The sequence below is a fragment of the Lissotriton vulgaris genome, chromosome 12, assembly GCF_964263255.1.
Source record: "Lissotriton vulgaris chromosome 12, aLisVul1.2, whole genome shotgun sequence".
Lineage (NCBI taxonomy): Eukaryota > Metazoa > Chordata > Amphibia > Caudata > Salamandridae > Lissotriton > Lissotriton vulgaris.
The window spans coordinates 732880099-732898009 of NC_141700.1; the positions used below are offsets into that span (position 1 = coordinate 732880099).

Here is a 17911-nt window from a genome sequence, read left to right on the forward strand (position 1 = left end):
ATTATCCCTGCGCCGAAGGGGTTAATCCATCTCCCATAGTATGGTGACTAGATGACTCCATGTCAACATGAGTTAAGATGTCCAATGATTTTAACAAATTAGTATATTACTTGGAATGTATACAAGGTACAATATGGTATACTCCTATCTGCAATGTGGACCTACCAGCTCACAACTGTCAAGATAGATTCCTGAACAAAACACAGGGTTTCACATTCAATAGGCCGGACCCGAGATATGTTTAAAGACAGCATCCTGGAATAGTAACATACAGTGTAGGGAAGCTCTGCCTTGATTGCAGGGCCGGACTGGGAACAAAATCCGTCCCTGGCAAAGTACTCGCCCGCCCATCCGGCCGCCCATCTGGTCGCCCATCCAGTCGCCCATTCTCCCCCACCCCTCCAGGGGTCGCTTTTCAGCAGATTCTGTTACACGGCCCTGTAACAAAAACGGCCCCCCAACCAAAACCAGCCCCCACCCTTGCGGTGCACCAGGGGATTACCCGGTACCTGCAACGGCCAGTCCAGGCCTGCTGGATAGGCTACAGAAATCTACACTTAAGGATGTAAAGCAAAACTTAACTTTACTTCACTTAAAGATGGCGCTGACCTTTGGGGAATTCTTGCTAGGTCCAAGAACACCGCGTCATTATATATGCCGGTATCTATGCTGCTTATAATGAAGCATGGAAGATAACGCAAGCAGAGACTGGAGAAAGAATACGAGAAATTGATCGTATTAATTGAGAAAACTCAGTGGTTGACAATGGGTTAACGACGGTCGTCCAGGATATATTCATTGGACAGCAGTGTCTTCTGCCATAGTGGGATGGAACTTAATTGCAACTGACCATGTTGCAACATGACTAAGTCCTGTTCCATGATGGCTATTAGGCTGGACGTTGCAATACCTTCGTTCAGGCTATGTGCCATGGCGTTTAATCAATACTACTTCACTGTTTTCAGAATTCAAGCTCACTGATAAATAGATCAAACTGCCACAAAGGGGAGCAGACTATACGGTGCTGAGCATTGAAAAACTGGAAAGATTGCCATTTACAGTAGCAGAGAAACCGGCTACTGAATGGATGATACATGGAACAATCGCTCTGCCAGTTAAAAATTTCCATTTTCAGTATTGCCTAAAATACATACCAGCAGGCACATATGAAAGGTTGGGGAAAGAATACATCAAGACATCCTGGTAATTACCATACACAAACGTACACACAGATGTTGGAGTGGGGGACGTGAAGTGTTTTAGCGGTAAAAACTGAAAACGCACTAAGCGGTTCTCTTTGTCAGGGTATAAACCTAACCTGCCTGCAATGGTTCCTAACAATTTATCCTGCCACCTTGTCACCAGCTGCAGTGATTGATCCAATTTTTGGACAACTTTCGAATGGAAGTTACCTCATGTTGAATGATCACAGCTGCTGTGGCATGTTGCCAGGCATACCATATCTAGTAACTGCGTCAGCCAGGGTCACTTGCTGTATGCAAGTATTGTTTCCTAGAACTAGGACAGACAGGGAGTCGCCACTTTGGCCTTCACTGAACATTTTTTCTATAAAATTGATACTTTAAGCAGAATGAAAGCCATTCTTTTGCAAAAAACTGTGCCACTGACCTCGGCCAAAGAAACCTATGATCTACAAGTCGCAAGGACTTCTACTGAGATTAATGCCCTCTTAACAACAAACTTCCCTATACATTTCTCAGACATGTTAAGTCGTATCTTAAACATGTCTGATACGAGCGGTATTGTGCATGTATTTAAGACGGTACTTTCTGGACTGTTAGCACCTTTCCAAGCAGTCCTAGGAATATTTACAAACTTTGTGCACTCTGTTTGGCGGACTGCCCCTCCATTTGGGACTCGTTGCAGGGATTCTACTTTTGCTCCTACTGCTGCGATATGGCCAGCCAATTCACCAGCAACACCCAGTTCTCCATGGAGACAGCTCTACTGGCAATGAAGTGTTGTGAGTGCCTCTTTCAAATTTTGGGACTACCTCGTCTAAGAGAATTAAATACCACATTGTTTCTGTCATTCAGACCAATTTGGCAAGATTGCATCTTACCTGTTCTACGCTGCCTGCTATGCGGAGAAGAATGCGTGTTAGACACATGTCTCACTGTCACTCCCATCAGTCATGCCAACTGATGTTGATACTTTGCTTGAACTGGTAACTGCCCATGCTCTGTGTTGTCCCCAGCGGCTACCAATTCTGATTACAGCATTCACTGAGATCTCACAGACACAAATTGCAACTGCTGAGTTACGAGAGGAAACAGGCATGCAGGTAGCATCCAGTACGAACATTGCTAATGCGACCAATGCGGACGGCGATGCTTCACATCTATGTGCTGTTAATCTTCTAAACGAGGTCATCCAACTTTCGCCTACAATGGTAGACGACTTTGTCAACAGACATAGAAAATTTCATGTTTTCTCCAAGCCCTAACCCTACTTTTGAATTTGGTATACAGTGTTCTAAGAGACTATGAATTTGACCTTTATTTTCCAAAACAAAGTTCTAACTTTGGAACTCTTTTTCCTATGATAAAAATTTTTTCTCCAGATTTGTATTTTTTCATTTTTGGCACAAGTAATCTGCTTATAGTAGAACTATTCATAGAGAACAAAATTCCTTTGAAAACTTCCAAAGACAATATATGACCTTGTCCACAAACAGTTTTTATGTAATTGGACATAAAATGGTTTCGGCACTTTTTCTTCTGTATTTACGAGCCATTTCATAAATGTATATTTTCATGATTCATTCAGTTAGCATTTAAATGTCAACAAATATGCTTCGAATGAAACATTGCTTTAAATGCATACAGCACCAATGCTTCTTCTATGTGTACAACCAGTACCAATACATTATGTATTTCGGGTGGGTTTTAAACACTTCCTGTGTAGATCGGTTTTAGATATGATAATCATGTTTAGAATTTAGTAAACGTCGTACATAAGAAAGTGGAGTGGGTTTGGTGTTCGATTTTAGATTCAGAATGAATTTCCCGAATCATGTCCTTATATATGTTTAAATCACATTGCCCTTATATAGGCATTGAAAACCAGCCCTTATTGAGGCATAGTCCATGCTACCCAAATACAGGCATGACTACTTCCATCTGTTCATCTAAGTCACGATTTCTTGGAAAACCAGACTCTTAAACCGTTAGGGACTTCCCCCTTGCTTGCATATTGATTTCTCCAAGAACTCAGTTATTTTACAATGAACATCTGTTCCTTAGGGGTTCTTTCATGATGTTCATATGCCCGACTTTACTCCATGCTGGCATTCCTAAACCCCTTCATAGTATAAATATACCTTCACTTGCTATGGCAAAGCACTGTGTGGTTCGGTGCTGTTAGGCTACCTACTTGCACGATGCAGCACGCTACAGCAAGTGCCGAAGGAAGCCAACACTTCAGCTGACGCACTGACCAGAAGCTTTCATCCTCCTGCCGAGAATCCAACTCCAGTGTTTGACTCACCTTGCGAGGTGTTGGGAAATAGAGTCCCGAGTCATAGATACCAACCTCTCTCATTCGAAGGGATGGAGCTGATTAGAACCTAGAGAAACCTTTGGCAATTCTTGGTAAAACTAAACATATGCTAAAGAAAACACCTACTTCTTCCCTCGTACTAGGCCTAGGTTAGGTACACGTAGATAGAAGATAGTAGATAGATCTCATAGGAACAGAATGCTATTACAGTATTTTATATTACTGTTTATGCTTTAGGTATTATACTTTGCATTCTGTAACGATTGTAGCAGTTCACCTCTTGCATGAGAAAGACTGTTCAATAACCCCCTTTTATTGAAACGCCCATCTCTCTATTTCTGTGCAAAACTCTGTAGAAACGAAGCATGCACAATTGAGTGAGTGAAATAGTTATCTATTGTTTCCACAACTCCGAAGATATTGTTCCGATTCTACGGGAAACAAAGTGGTCATGTTCATGCGGTTGTTAGAGACTAACCCCTTATTTACTGAAGAAAGTTTCTAGTGACCACTGAGTTAGCTGGCACACAATTAAATTTAGTATACTCGATAGAGACATACTGACCTCAGTCCTATGTCAGATCTATAGGGTATATTATTCCAATGCGCAGAGCCTATAGGGAATATAGGAACTACACTACACTCCCGTATGAAAAGCTGAGAGAACAGGTTGATAGTACTGGAAAAAAAATCTGGGATTTGTAAGATAAAACAAAGTAAAAGTCCCACCTCTCTGATGCATTACCATCTACTGCTAGGGGGTGGGGGAACTACTTTGCTTGGGACTACCTACTCCAATTTCGAAATCTGGGAACCAACAAAGTAACAATTGAAACATTAATTGTTCCTTTTAGGTGGGTGGCAATGGTTACTCAAAACCTAGCTATGGTGCTCTTAATTTGATCAAGATGTCATGGTCTTTTACTGAGCAGTTTAAAATAAATCAAATATTAAAGACAGGTATGCGCTTTTGTTATTTAAGTGGAAGATCACACCGTGAATTTGTTGTTCAGCAACTAAAATCTGAGTGTCATGAGGTTAAGACAGTTGTCCTCAACTGTTGTACATAGTTTTAAACGTATGTGACCTTCACTGACATTTAAGAATGCGTACATGTAAAGGTTCTATAAATATGAGACTTAGTCTACTGTGTTTATATTCATCCTAAATCCCAATGTTTTTATGACCTCCGCCATACAAATGTTGTAATCTGAGAGCATTTAGTTTGTTGTCTTGGTTCGCATCAATTGAAGGTGGATCAAAAAACAAATCCAGATAAGATTTGAAAAAGAAAGGGCAGGCACGAAATGATCAAACCATGGAACAATTAAGTCACTCAGTAATTTAGGGACTTCTGTACTTCAAGACCCCTGAAGAGGGAGTTGGAAGCACTTTAGTCAATGGGGGCCTATCGCTTGATAATCCCCAGTGACTGGTGCACAGGCCTGTCTATCAGATGAGGCGGGGATCCTGCTAGGTACCTGGATGGCGATGGGAATAATATCATCGGCAGGGGTTCTGTAGAGGAGGCACATTGGGGCTGCGATGTGTTGCTTCTGACCTCGGATCACATTGGGGGGAATCCCTTCAAGAGCCTTGTAATCCACAATAAAGATGTTGCCTTTCTGCAAAACACAGACAAAAGTGAAAAAAGATTAGGATTTGCAAGTCTTGTAACAGTTCTCTACTGGACATGGGGAGACAGACTAAAGTCTGGCCACTGCAAGGCAGCTCACGGCCTCCACTCTTGACCATTTAAAAGCATATTTAAGGGCATGCAAGAATGCTGGATTGCGCTCTATAATTAAAGGTGGTGAGGCACAGTCAGCCTTCTTTAGTTGTATTCCAACATGACCATTCAGTCCTTTGTCTGGAAAGATGGTCTTCCAGCTTCATTCTCTCTCATCAACCGCCATCTCATCCGTTTGCACATGTTAACATTCCTACCTGCAGCTCATTGTGGAGGCTGGTGTGGTCTCCTAGAGAATGTTTAACCAGGTCATCTGTCACCGGGAAGTTGGGTGGAATTTTAGTGCATTTCTGGATCTGCAGTGGGTTTGCCCCATTCATTAATTGGTAGCCAAAGAAAGTGTCTTCTTTCCAGTGCTGGGACACATACTCTAAGAGGAGTGAACATCAGAGAAACTAGTGAGTGAAAGCATCCTTTAAAGAGTGAGGAAAGGCAAAAGCCAGATAAGTGATGGAAGTGAGGTATCTCATACCTGAGACTTCGGTCCTCTTTTTCCAGAAAACCCTCTCAATGTCTTCAAAAGACTTCCAAGATTCTTGCAGATTCAGCAGGCCCTTCAGCTTCAGCTCCAGGACCCTGAGCATCACAAGAAGAAACAAAACAAGATACTGACCATCCTGCTCAATTCGGCAAGCGATTCAGATTACAAAGGTCCTGATGGAGCTAAACATTCATCAACACCAACTCTGTAGTTTTCCGCCATAATACTAATATAACACCTTTACAAAGGAGCTTTGTTCCTTCATGTGGGGCAGGTGAGGGAGGAGAACCATGCCGGGCCCATGGCGCAGTGTCTACAGAACAGCCTAAAATCTACATTCAACAAGTTATTCAGGTATCACCTTACTGGTCCCCAGAGCAATGCCAGGCACTACACATTGATCTAACATGGAACCCATTACTAGATACCAGCCATCAATGCAAACCCCACCCCTCTGCCCCCAACAGAAAGCAGTGCTAGATATCAGTCAGTTATTACTTTATTCAATACTTATACTATAAGATCATAAAACTATAGAGGACTACAGTTTAAAAACAGCAAAAGACAAATTAATTTCTTTAAAAAAAATATCAGAGCAGAAGCAGAGTGCTGTTCATATCAGTGGGAGTAGAAACAGCAAAGTAACAGTAGTAATTATAAAAAAAAATTAAATTCATTTAGTGATGTTGTACTGCCGCCTGATCTTCCATGATTGAGTTAAAAAAAGAACATTACTACACAACATTGTTTGAAACTGAATTTGCACATCAAGGGGAGAATTAATCTTTTACGGGGTCCCTATAAAATGTACAGAAGAAAAACTTAAATTTGATTGTACAGATGAATTGTCACAGGGACAGCAGGGTAAGTCATTTATGGAGTAAATACCTGCAGGATGTGCCAGCATGCACGGAATAAGTTTTAATCGGAATCTGATTAAAAAGGAATCTATGACGTTCACTTGATATAGTGCATAGGTATGAGATTATCCCTTCCTCAGGCTTCGGACCTTCAAGATATAGTTTCACCAATACCCTTGTACAGTTTGTTTGTAGTCTGGCATTTGATCTTTGCTTTTAAGTTCTAGATATCAATTCCTACCACTGCTGCCTAAAACCAGGTTTCAATATCGATCCACTCCGCAGACCAAAAAGCCAGGTACCAAGTATTGATCACTCTTGCTGAACACAATGTTAGGTAGCAGGTATGGACCACTTCAGAGCCCCCACTTAGTAACTTCAGGTCTTGCGGGCACTGCAGCAATCAGAGGCTACACCCATACAGAGTCTGCAGACTGTTGGGTTGGCGATGAAGACTAATGCTCCGACAGAGGTCCTCACATCAAGCAGATCTGTGGTGGCATTCAAAATTGACATTCTATCCAAGGCGGGAATCACCAAACCAGAGCTCAGAGTTTAACACTGGAATATTAGCCTAACACCCCCTTTGTGGTACTCTTTGCCTCCAGGAAACCAACCCTCAATTTGCTCAACTAGTCCAGGTTTACTCTGCTGCATATTGTGAAGTTTGTCAGCTGTGATCTTCCTGGAGAAGTAGCCAAGAGATATTGTGTGACCATCTCGGTGACTTGGAAACACAAATCAAACAGCAGAGTTGTGAGGTCATCCTTGGCTCACATTGGATATTGGTAGCACCATTGTACATGCCAATTTGTGACTTTAGTACTTAAATCTACGTTCGGACATTTATTTTACATGGGTTGTATAGCAGTACAGTATATGTATAGGGTATGCACGTATATGGTATTTCCCCAGCTTAAACGTAGCCAATGGCACTTGAACGCTGTACAGGTTCAAAGAGAAGCATAAAGTCAATATGTGATAGGAGAGGTAGGTGGGTTGTGGAAAGAAAGCATTGCGATGTAATATTTCAAGCAGCGATTCTTCAACTCTTTCCTTAATTGGAGGAGCGTTAAGTGGTCCTAATAGATATAGGGATGTTGCTTCAGAACCTGGGAGCATAGATGGAAAAGGCCTGCTGCTTTGTTTTCCTTTCTTACACTTCTTAGACTGCAGTCTAAATGTCCTGGTCAGCAGCTGTGCCAAGAACCACCAGAGATAGTGAGTTTGTCTGCAAGATTAGCAGGGGTGCTGGTTGTGAGGATTTTGTTAATGATGCCGCTGGTTTTCATTAGGCCAGCAAAGGGGCCAAATAAAGTCCATTAGGAAGGAAGTGATGACCATATTTCTTCAGATAGGCTAGCATGTTTATTTTCCGCACCATGTTATTCTACCTTCTGGCCTAGAATGTGCCCAATATTCTTTCAATATATGTAGAACAGCATATTTACTTTTTGAAAGATATTTGCGGGGGCTGCACCTGGTTCAGTTTCCGCAGGTGAGCGATTCTGGGTGCAATTACGTGAATGGAACGTTAAATCGCCTGGAATGGCATCACACCACTCCAGTAGACAGAGCACTAAATTCAGACCCTAGAATTCCGCAGAGCCTCTGGAATGATTACCAAGACCTGTGGACCTTGCCAATAACTTGTCGCCAAATTGTTGAAACACGTAGTCGAGGTGCAGTAAAGTAATTTATTAAATTAAGAACAAGAACAAGCCTCACACACAAAGTAAAACTAACTGCTCCTGTCCAAATCAAATCTGCACCCTCATTCCATAACATCATAGTAATACACATTAATACACATGAACAGGTATGATGTGACATCATAATGTGGGTTATGTGTGATTGGACACTACATGGCATTTAGATGAGAGAACACAGAATAAGGTTTGTGTGAAGTAAACAACTAAACATGAAATATTAATATGAACAAGGAACCAGTGTTCAACTTCTGACCAGAGGGTTTTACTGAATGAACATGCCTGGTCCAGCGGAGTGTCTGAGCAAACAAATCAACGAAAGAGTGTGCCTCTCAATGAGAGGAGGCGATGAATGGAAAAAGAATCAGATTAGATTCTTTTAGACAGCCCTCACTCACCAACCTGGTTGGTGACATGCTTCATCATCGGGCCCCACCAGGAAGGTCTAAAACCAACCCGGTGTGCTTCAACGCCAGAGTTACTGCGGAGCTGGTTAGTAGTTCTGTGAGTGATAATTGAAGGGAGTTAAAATGTGACCAAGTTGTAACCTAAAAAACTTTTATTTACAGGCCAACCTGGCACGGTTAAAAATAGAGCGGGCAGTTGAAAAGCTGGATCGATGTGTCAGCTAAGCCCTGCTTGGTGATGTCATGTTTCTGCCCATCTGTATGTTATTCACAAGGCATTCGTCAGGACCAAAGTGTAGACCCCCACGGTATGAGCGCGCTAAGGCTCACCCTAACCTGGTGGTCATAATGTGAAAAATGAATACAAGCAAGAAAAAAGCATTGAAACCTGGTTGTAGGTAAGGTACTCGTGAATTATCGGCACCCAGCAGTTACATGAGGTGCGAGCGTTGATCGCACCACGGGTCTGGGGAGGGGGTGGTAGCTAGTTGGCACACTGCCGCCAAAGCCAAGCATCATTTGGAAACCTGGCCAAGCCTCAATTACCTGACCCTGTGTATGTCAGAGCGAGGCAGTCACCAGAGGGTGATGTTTGTACTCACACGTGACCACCCGCAGCCAGCGCTGCTAAGATTTCACACATGCTTAACAAGCCCATGGAGAGAAAGGAAAGTACAACTGCCTATTTAGAGTATGCCTGTTTAAAAAGCCAGGTCTTGAAAGCATGTCTAAAAGAAAGGTTTTCAGTTTGTCGCAAGGAGTTCTAAAGGGAGGCTGCAAGGTATTGAAAGCTGCTGCCTCCGACGTTTTTTCTTGTACTGGGGTACCAAAAGTAAATCTTTATGGGCTTAACGAAGGCTGCGTGAAGGGATATATTTACGTATCAGCTGCCTTATAAATTTCGGGCCCTTATTTTGCAAAGCTTTAAAATAATCTAATATCTGAGCCAGCTGCTGGTAAGTGAGCCTGCAGCGCCCGGGAGCAGCAGAGCTGGCACACAAGTCAGCACGAGTTTCTGAAATGCGTGAATGTCACACACCTTATGTGTTTTACTTGGCAGGACTGCACGGTCCGCACCCCCCTAGTGATGCCCCTGTATTTACTCTTTAATAATGAAAAATGCTGCGGCATCTTAAAAGGTATTCCATACATTGCGATTGTCGCAACATAGTTTGCTGTAAAAAAATGCGTTTTCCTCCCTCACAGGGGCATTTCGATACTGCGATTTGGCCTTCCATTCCGACCTTGAAGGTAGAGTTCTACAAGCTGAGCCGAATAAGCCTTTTTGTCCCAGAAATAAGTTTTTCACTTCAGGCCTTGAGACTTATGCCCTGCAGGTGGCCAACACGACAACAGAAGTTCATAATCTTTTAAACTCTGATCTCGTACAACATTTTGCTGAACTGATTCATTCTATTTTCAATGCTTTGCATACAACAGGGCTAGCAATTTTTTTTAGCTTGTGAGATCCGTCCTTGTAATGTGTTTTCTAACTATTTTTGGTGTGATCCCTGCTTTCATTCATTCTATTTTCTCGAGTGTTTGGCAGGTTGTCACTATGACTTGCTTTGGCTGCCGGACTTTTCCTCTTGATCTTCATGCTCAGAAATGGCTGCTCCACTTGTGCTCGTTCACAACCCAGCCCTACTACAGCTACTTTGCAACTGCATGCTTGACTATTATGGTACCTTGCCACTGAGCGTGGCTTACAATTTGTCTTTCTGCTGTCCCTGGTATACTTGCATCCAGCCAGTGCTCTCATGCATGTCCTGTCCCTTCCAATGGGCGTTGGATCAATGCCTCACAAACACAGCGTCACCTGATCCAGATTTTCCCTTACTGATGAACCCTTTGGTGAATCATGAGCGTAAATGTTCCAGTATTGGTTTCATGGCATATGCTGCTGCACTTGATATACTAGCTCAGTGAGATGTATGTACGGCTGCACATGATTTCCTGCAACTGAGTTACATCGAGTACCACGCAAGTTGCCCTGCTATGGTGCTGGAAGCACAGATCATTAATGAGCACATTTGCTCTTTTGAATTGCTCAATCTGATGGCTTCTACTTTTTCCAGACGAAAATAATGATTTCCTATTGGAAGCTGTTGCAACTTACTGCTCTCACACACTGATGGATTAATTTGGCTGTGCCACATGTTTTTTTTTCTCTCACCATGGTATTAAATGTTTGTTTTCAACACGGTTGACGTTCTTCGCCTACTTCATTTTCCTATATTGGATGTCTTTTCTTCTTGGCTCAGACTTTTTGGACTCACTGTGAGTTGGCCCGCCCAAAGGGGAGGGTGTCATGGGGGTTTGGAGATGCTAACAAACGTTGCTAAGTTAGCATGAGTTTGTACCTTGCATCACAGTCATTGTAGCCGCTTTTTCCACATGACTCTAAATGCACTAGTTCTTGTAAACTAGTCTGTTTTCTCTGCTTCGCATGGGAACGGTCTGCCTTTCACTATTTCTGCTGTGCACTGAGTACTCGTCTGTATGCTGTGTTCAAGAGCAGAGAAAACCTTGCTGGTTCTTCAGCTTTGGCCCGTCCCACGCACATAGACATAACATAGAACAGACCTCCGCTTCTAAAATTTTGAGTGCTTTTAATATTGCACAGGATGGAAATTACACACACTTTGAGAACAATCTTTACCGACTAACACCTGTGCTTGTTCGGAGATGTAAATCCTATCATAAGACTTGAGGTAGGGAGTTACGCTGTCCAAGCCCAGAGGTCTTCCACTAATATAATAAACATAGCTCGTAGAATCAGGAGGGTGGCAACCTCTACATGGCTTAAACCACTGACATTATAATATACTTTCCCCATTCATACTTTCTGCAATTGTAACCATGCTAATTGTATTGTTTACATGCATTTCTTTTTTATAGAGCTTGTTAGTTGAATTAAAAATGTTAAACTATACAAAGTCTCTTTTTACTCACATTGTGAACAGGTATCAGTGTTAAGCGAAAGTGTGTCTTGTTCCCAAAAATTCTGAGAGGACCAGAGTTGCATTGTTCTAGGATAGCTAATCATTGCTAGCTCTGCTGTAGTACGGAGAACAAGGTCTTCCACTGATATAATAAACATAGCTCGTAGCATAGGGAGGGTGTTAAGCCCTATTTGGCTTAATCCACTGACATTATATACTTTCCCCAGTCATACTTTATGAAATTGTAACTATGCTGATTGTATTGTTCACATGCATTTTTGCTCCTTAGCACGTGTACTACTTTACAGAGCTTGATAGTTGATAAACATTTAAACTATACAAAGTCTCTGGTTACTCACATTCTGAACAGCTATGAGTGTCTAATTGAAAGTGTGTCTTGTTCCCATGAATTCTGAGAGGACCAGAGTCGCATTGTTCTAGGATATCTAATCATTGGTAGCTCTGCTGTAGTACGGAAAATGAATGACATACTATAGCCAGCAGTATAGGGGTTTCCGTGTACTGAGGCATATTTTTGGTACACCACAACATACCAAAGTCCTGGTTTCCTGTGACTTGGGGAGCCAGCCGGTGATATGGGGAGAGGGACCGTGAAAGGGGTATCTCGCACAGACAAAGCTGCAGAATATTTTCAGTGTTGCCTCACAGAGGTAGAACCACAGCCCGGTGGCTTATAGAGGGTTATCAACACTTCCTAGTTTCAACCGTTCACAGCCATTCAACGGCAAGCTCGTAACCCCTCAGCCAATCACATGTCAGAATTCCCAAATATTGAAATCTGTCAAATTTGATTTCTCAAAAACTACTGAACGGATTTACACCATTTAAACAAAAGCCTACTTTCTGGACCAAGACCTGTCTGCCTGCCAAATTTTGCGTAATTACGTTCAGCAATTTGACCTGTAGCCTTGTCTAAAGTTTCCTATGGAAAAAGCATTGCAAAAACATGTTTTGGGACTCCCTTTTTTCTCGGCCCCCTCCCCCCCCCCTCAGCCAATCACACAAACTTTCAAGAGGTGTTCAAAAAAAGAGAAACTTTTTGGTAAATTTCGTAAATATTCATCAAACGACGCCAAAGTTATAAGCACATGGAGGGCTCCAGGACAGGGGGCGCGCAACTCCCTTCCCAACATGAGTGAAGCCCCGGGGTTGCAGGGGCCCCAGCTGGCCCTGAATCGCCCGGCTAAACTTGGACCAGGGTCCTCCAAATTGCCCATGCACCCACAGGACCCGATCTTTTACCCAATGGCAGTCAAAAGCCCTGGCAGGAGGCAACCTAATCACTCACCCTCTGGGCACCATAGGACCACACCTGGACTGCCCCAGAGGCCTGGGATCAACAGGGAGAGAGATGTAAAATTACACTTCCAGCCGGTAGGGCCAGATTGCCTGCCCAACAGCAGCTGCATGCCTCGGCGAACCACATCCTCAACAGCTCCCAGAGCACTACCAAACTCCATTAGGGTCCCCTCTGAGGCCCACAGACCTATAAGGTCCAGGATAAGAATCAGATCTACGGAGTCTTTGGAGCCGTCCGACGCAGACAGTCAGAAGGCTCCACTCATATACCCTCCCAGATGGCCCCTCCAAAGTCGAGCTTCTTTTCAGTCACTGATCCCTCAGGCAACATATCTGGTGGAAAGCACCAGCTGATTGCCAGATAGCCGATTGTCAGTACCCAATTGAGGGTACTGACAGCACAATCACCACTGGCTAGCTACCCGCAATAGCACCCCAGCAAGACCCCCTACCACACCACAGCTCACAGGCCACTTTAAAAAGCTTTTCATCAGATGTGTAGTGTCCCACCTTGGCACAATGACACAGGTAAGAGACCATTAGTTGGGTCAGGAAAGCATGCAGCTCAAGGGTCATGTTGCTTTACAGCTATCTGATACCCCCAATGATAGAACCCTATAGGATTGAATCTTGTCGAGTTGCTGTGGAAATAAGCATGATGAGTCTGCCCAATTGATGTAAACTTGCAGATACTAGGTAGAGAGTATTACTCATATGCTCACATTCTGGTTAATTGAATATCTGCCTGCATAAGGTTGGCTTAAAGTGTTTCTTATAAGTAAGGATGTTGGGTTCAACTCTTATGGTCAAATTCAAGTTGTTACAGAGTTTGACCTTAGACAAGAGATTTTCCATACTTCTGAATATTTTGATGGTTTGGTTGATTGTGTGATTTTGTGTAGTGAGTAGCTAGTTTCTCAAGACAGGTCAGGATTGAATGTAAAAATGAGCTAAGTTACAAAGGCAGTGGACTCCATGATGTGCTAATTCTGTAGGAAGTTCCGCCAACCTTGGCTTGCAAGGCTGGTGAAGTTATTAAAACAAATTAAAATAAATCTAAATTAGGGTTTTAGGAGGGGCGTTGCACGTCGACGCTAACTTTCCAACTAGGGCACAGCGCCAGGTAGGGCAGCTACTTACCATGACACATGCTGCACTCTTTTGCAATCCTAGACGTACCAGAGATTATCTTTTGGGATTGGAGAATGAAGATGATGCAACTGAGCAGCTACCTTTGTATTTTCCTGCTGCCGGTCAGGTAACAGCAGGTAAACAAATCCCTGAAGCCTAATCTCCCATCCATGCTGGGCTGCACATCTGACTGCATCGGTGGAAGCAATTTGAAACTCAAACTGCCAGGGGCAAACACTGGGAACTTGATATGATAGTTTCATAAAGCGTGCAATTACCAGAGGGTGTCTTAGGGCTGCAATTGGACAGCAGAAACCGCCCATCAGATTGAGACGACTAATCCGACAGCAGTTTAACTCACGGTTTCAGTAAAAAGCCAGGTCTTCAGTTGCTTCCTAAATTGCAGCAGGGTAGGTTGGCGTCTTGGAGTAGCAGGCAGTGAGTTCCATAGTTTCCCTGCACAGACTGAGAACGCTCTTTCTCCCCATCTTGCTTTGTTTGTACCTTTGTACCGTGAAGTGCGAAACTCCCAGAGTTCGCCAGCCCATGCAGGAGTAATCAAACATTTACTCACCCGTTGCCTCTGCTGCAGTAAGCATTGTGCATGGTTCTCAGGATCTTTCATGGGTTCCTAGCGTCAAACATAAGCCAGTGGAGGGATCTCATTGAGGTTACGTTATTGCCTCTTTTCTACATTGAGCTAAAGCTCAGCCTCTTCTCTCTGATCTCTAATAAGCCCATTTGGATTCTGATATCCCTACTCTTGGAAGTGTGTGGCCACCAAAGGTTGCACATTTCACAGCATCTAATACTGCACACCTCTTTGCCGCCCACCAACAAAGACCCATCTACTACCAGGGTATATGTCTAACCCCCCCACCCCCCTTTCCCCTCATAGTAATACTCACGCCACTCCACCTTGCAGCCCCAGCCCACCCTTCTTGGTGAGCGAGTACTTGTAGTCATCGTCCAGCTCTTCTGGGCTGTTGACATCCAGCCCCCATGGAGCACCGGGGTAAGCCTTCCACCTGTGGAGGTACAAGCGATTACACTTTTAGGATACGAGTCATTATGCAATGAAATACTTATACAGATTCGAAACAAAAAGGTGCTGCCATTGCATATAAAATACATATAAATGTTACACCCTGTATATGAATTGGGGGATAAGAGAGGATTCTATAAACTTTGCAACTTCTGTAGTCCCCTTTACAACTTCTTTTCTAAGTGCAGTAACAATATACTATTGCCACTCCCAGTATCAGTAGTTTTAAGATATAAAAATTACCATGTGATTACAAGTAAAATGTACATGCCCCTATGAAATGTAAAACAACCTGCAGAAATCTGTGCTATCGCATTGAGCACATAGCCCAATAGGCACCAGTGTTTACTTTTTGCGAAAACTCCTTCCCTTGAAAACAAGGGGGCAGATGTATCGAATGTTTTTTTTGTCGCAAAAGCTGCGAATTGCAAAATAGCAGCGTGTGCGACCAAAAAAAACGGAAATTGCGATGTATCATTGAAATCGCATCGCAAATGTAAGGAATCGCAAAATTTGCGAATCCTTAAGTTTGCGTAAGCATTTAAGGAATCGCAAATTGAGATTCCTTAAATGCTATGTATGAAGCATTTAACTTTTGCGAATTGAGGCTAAGAAATCGCAAATTACCACCAACTTGTAGTTGGTGGTAATTTGCACATTTTTACAAATGCACTTTTTACCATTTGTTAAAGTGCCATGTGACACTCATACATGCCCTTAGGGCATGTATGTGCGCCATATGCGCACACATGTAAATTTCAGGGGCGCAGCAGGGTGTCCTTAAGACACCCTTGCACCCTTGAAATAATTCTCAATTTGCGATTAGCAAATTGCGAATCGCAAATTGAGAATAACTTGCCATTCATTCCTATGGGCCTCCTGGCCCATAGAAATGAATGGGAAATTATTCCTTAATTGAGATTAGCAATTTGCTAATCGCAATTAAGGAATTTTAAGAATTCGCAAAAAAATTGCGAATATCTAGATACATACCATTTTGCGATTCTCAAATAGCGATTCTCAAAAAAAAAAAAATCGCTATTTGAGAATCGCATAAGGGTATCTTGATACATTTGGCCCAAGGTCTTTAAACCATGAAACTGCGGGGAAATACCTCCCCACTCATCTCTAGCTGTTGTGATGTAAGCAGTGTTCTTGTGACCCATTGACCTGAAGTGCTGTTTCACAGTGTTTTACTTAAGTACCTGTAAACATGCATATCTCATGCACTTTATATGCAGTTCATGTCGTTTTGGTTCTTGTACGATTCAGAATATAGAAATCTATTTTTATAAATCCTGTGCGATTCATTTGTGGTATATTCATTGTGTTACTGTATGGGTGTTGCACAAATGCTTTACACAATGCCTCTGTAGATAAGCCTGCCTGCTAGGCACCAAGCTACCAGAGGGTGAGCACAGGTTCTTATTCAGGGTCAGTCAGATACACAGAGTGGCGAGTCCTGGCTGGGGTGCACACTTTAGCCAACCAGAAACCCTATTTCTAATACCAAGCAAATTAATATTAAGAGGCAATCTGTAAATGCGCCTTTGCGTCACAATAAAACATGAGAAACAATTGCCACGGTCTGGTGAACCGCACTGAGTGCAATGACAGCCCTACATAGACACTCCGCTGAACATAATTGGGCATAAAATTGGGCCAGCACTAAACTGCCTCATTTAAATGCATTAGGCACAATATGACTGGCTCCGTCAGACGGTCTCCACCCCACCCCTACCCCTACCTCGGTTTGAAAGATTGGGAAAAACCAGGATCCAGCATCAGCACGATTTGTGGCTGCTTTGATCGAATAGTGAAGTGTCACCAAACTGCATGGAAATTCTGTGGTCATAAAGGGACTGCTGGAAGCCTGCCTCATTTATTACCCACTAAAAAGTGCAGGGTATACATTACAGGAACTTCTGGGACTTTAAATACATCACTGGATGCAAACCTGCATAGCTGCAGGTCTGGGCAATGCAAATTCTCTACCACCAGGAGGCAATGCTCTATGAACCATGGTAAAAGTTGCCGTTTGACAGAGCCACCAAAACCCATAAAGCAGGGTCAACGTGGAGATCGAAACAAGGAAGTAAGACCGCCTAGCTCACATCTGGAGGCAGCTGATCCTAGGCACAACGGCCAAGCATTAAAGTGACAGAGGCTAAAGTTCTTGCATTTATAGTTTCCACCAGACCAGTAATATACTGGCATGGCTGTTATATAGCTTTTAGGTCTCGCCTAGGCAGCGCTTGTGTGAGCTTTGAGACATGTATTCTGAATATGGGCTTTAAGCCCCACTCATCTCCCACTCCTGTTTTAATTGGCTTCTTTGACTAAGTTTTGGAAATGCTTCTTTTTCTTTGGTAGTCCCTCCTTTTCTACTGTTATAACCTCCCATGAGGACTGCCCCTGTTACATGTGAGCTTACTCTGTACTTTTATTAACAGATTCTAAGCACTCTTTATTGTCTTTGTCGTAGCTGACATTGCAGACAAAACAGCTACACATTTACCCGACAAGTTATTCCTGTAATTTGAGTTGTGTTTATTTTTTCAGTTGGTTAGTGTGCGCTCTTCAATAAGAGTGCCTGCATCAAAACATTCTAGATTCTGTAGAGATGCACACTGTGCTTAATCTTCAACATGGTGGCTGCGCCCCCTTTCATTTCTTTTTACGCAGCACGCCCAATGTAACTTTCATACCAGGATTTATTTTTTTGGGGCAGCGCGCCATGA

At 43.0% G+C, this 17911-nt stretch overlaps 1 protein-coding gene across 1 annotated transcript in view; it reads right to left on the minus strand.

The window, feature by feature from the left end:
* LOC147678428 (hydroperoxide isomerase ALOXE3-like) overlaps window positions 1-17911 on the minus strand; it is a 120588-nt gene that overhangs the window by 27540 nt on the left and 75137 nt on the right. The window contains exons 4-7 of the mRNA XM_086946024.1: window positions 15034-15153; window positions 5745-5848; window positions 5470-5642; window positions 5004-5147 (exon numbers count right to left, since the gene is read on the minus strand). Of these exons, the coding sequence (XP_086802150.1) occupies window positions 5004-5147; window positions 5470-5642; window positions 5745-5848; window positions 15034-15153 (541 nt within the window). The remainder of the gene's footprint in view (window positions 1-5003; window positions 5148-5469; window positions 5643-5744; window positions 5849-15033; window positions 15154-17911) is intronic.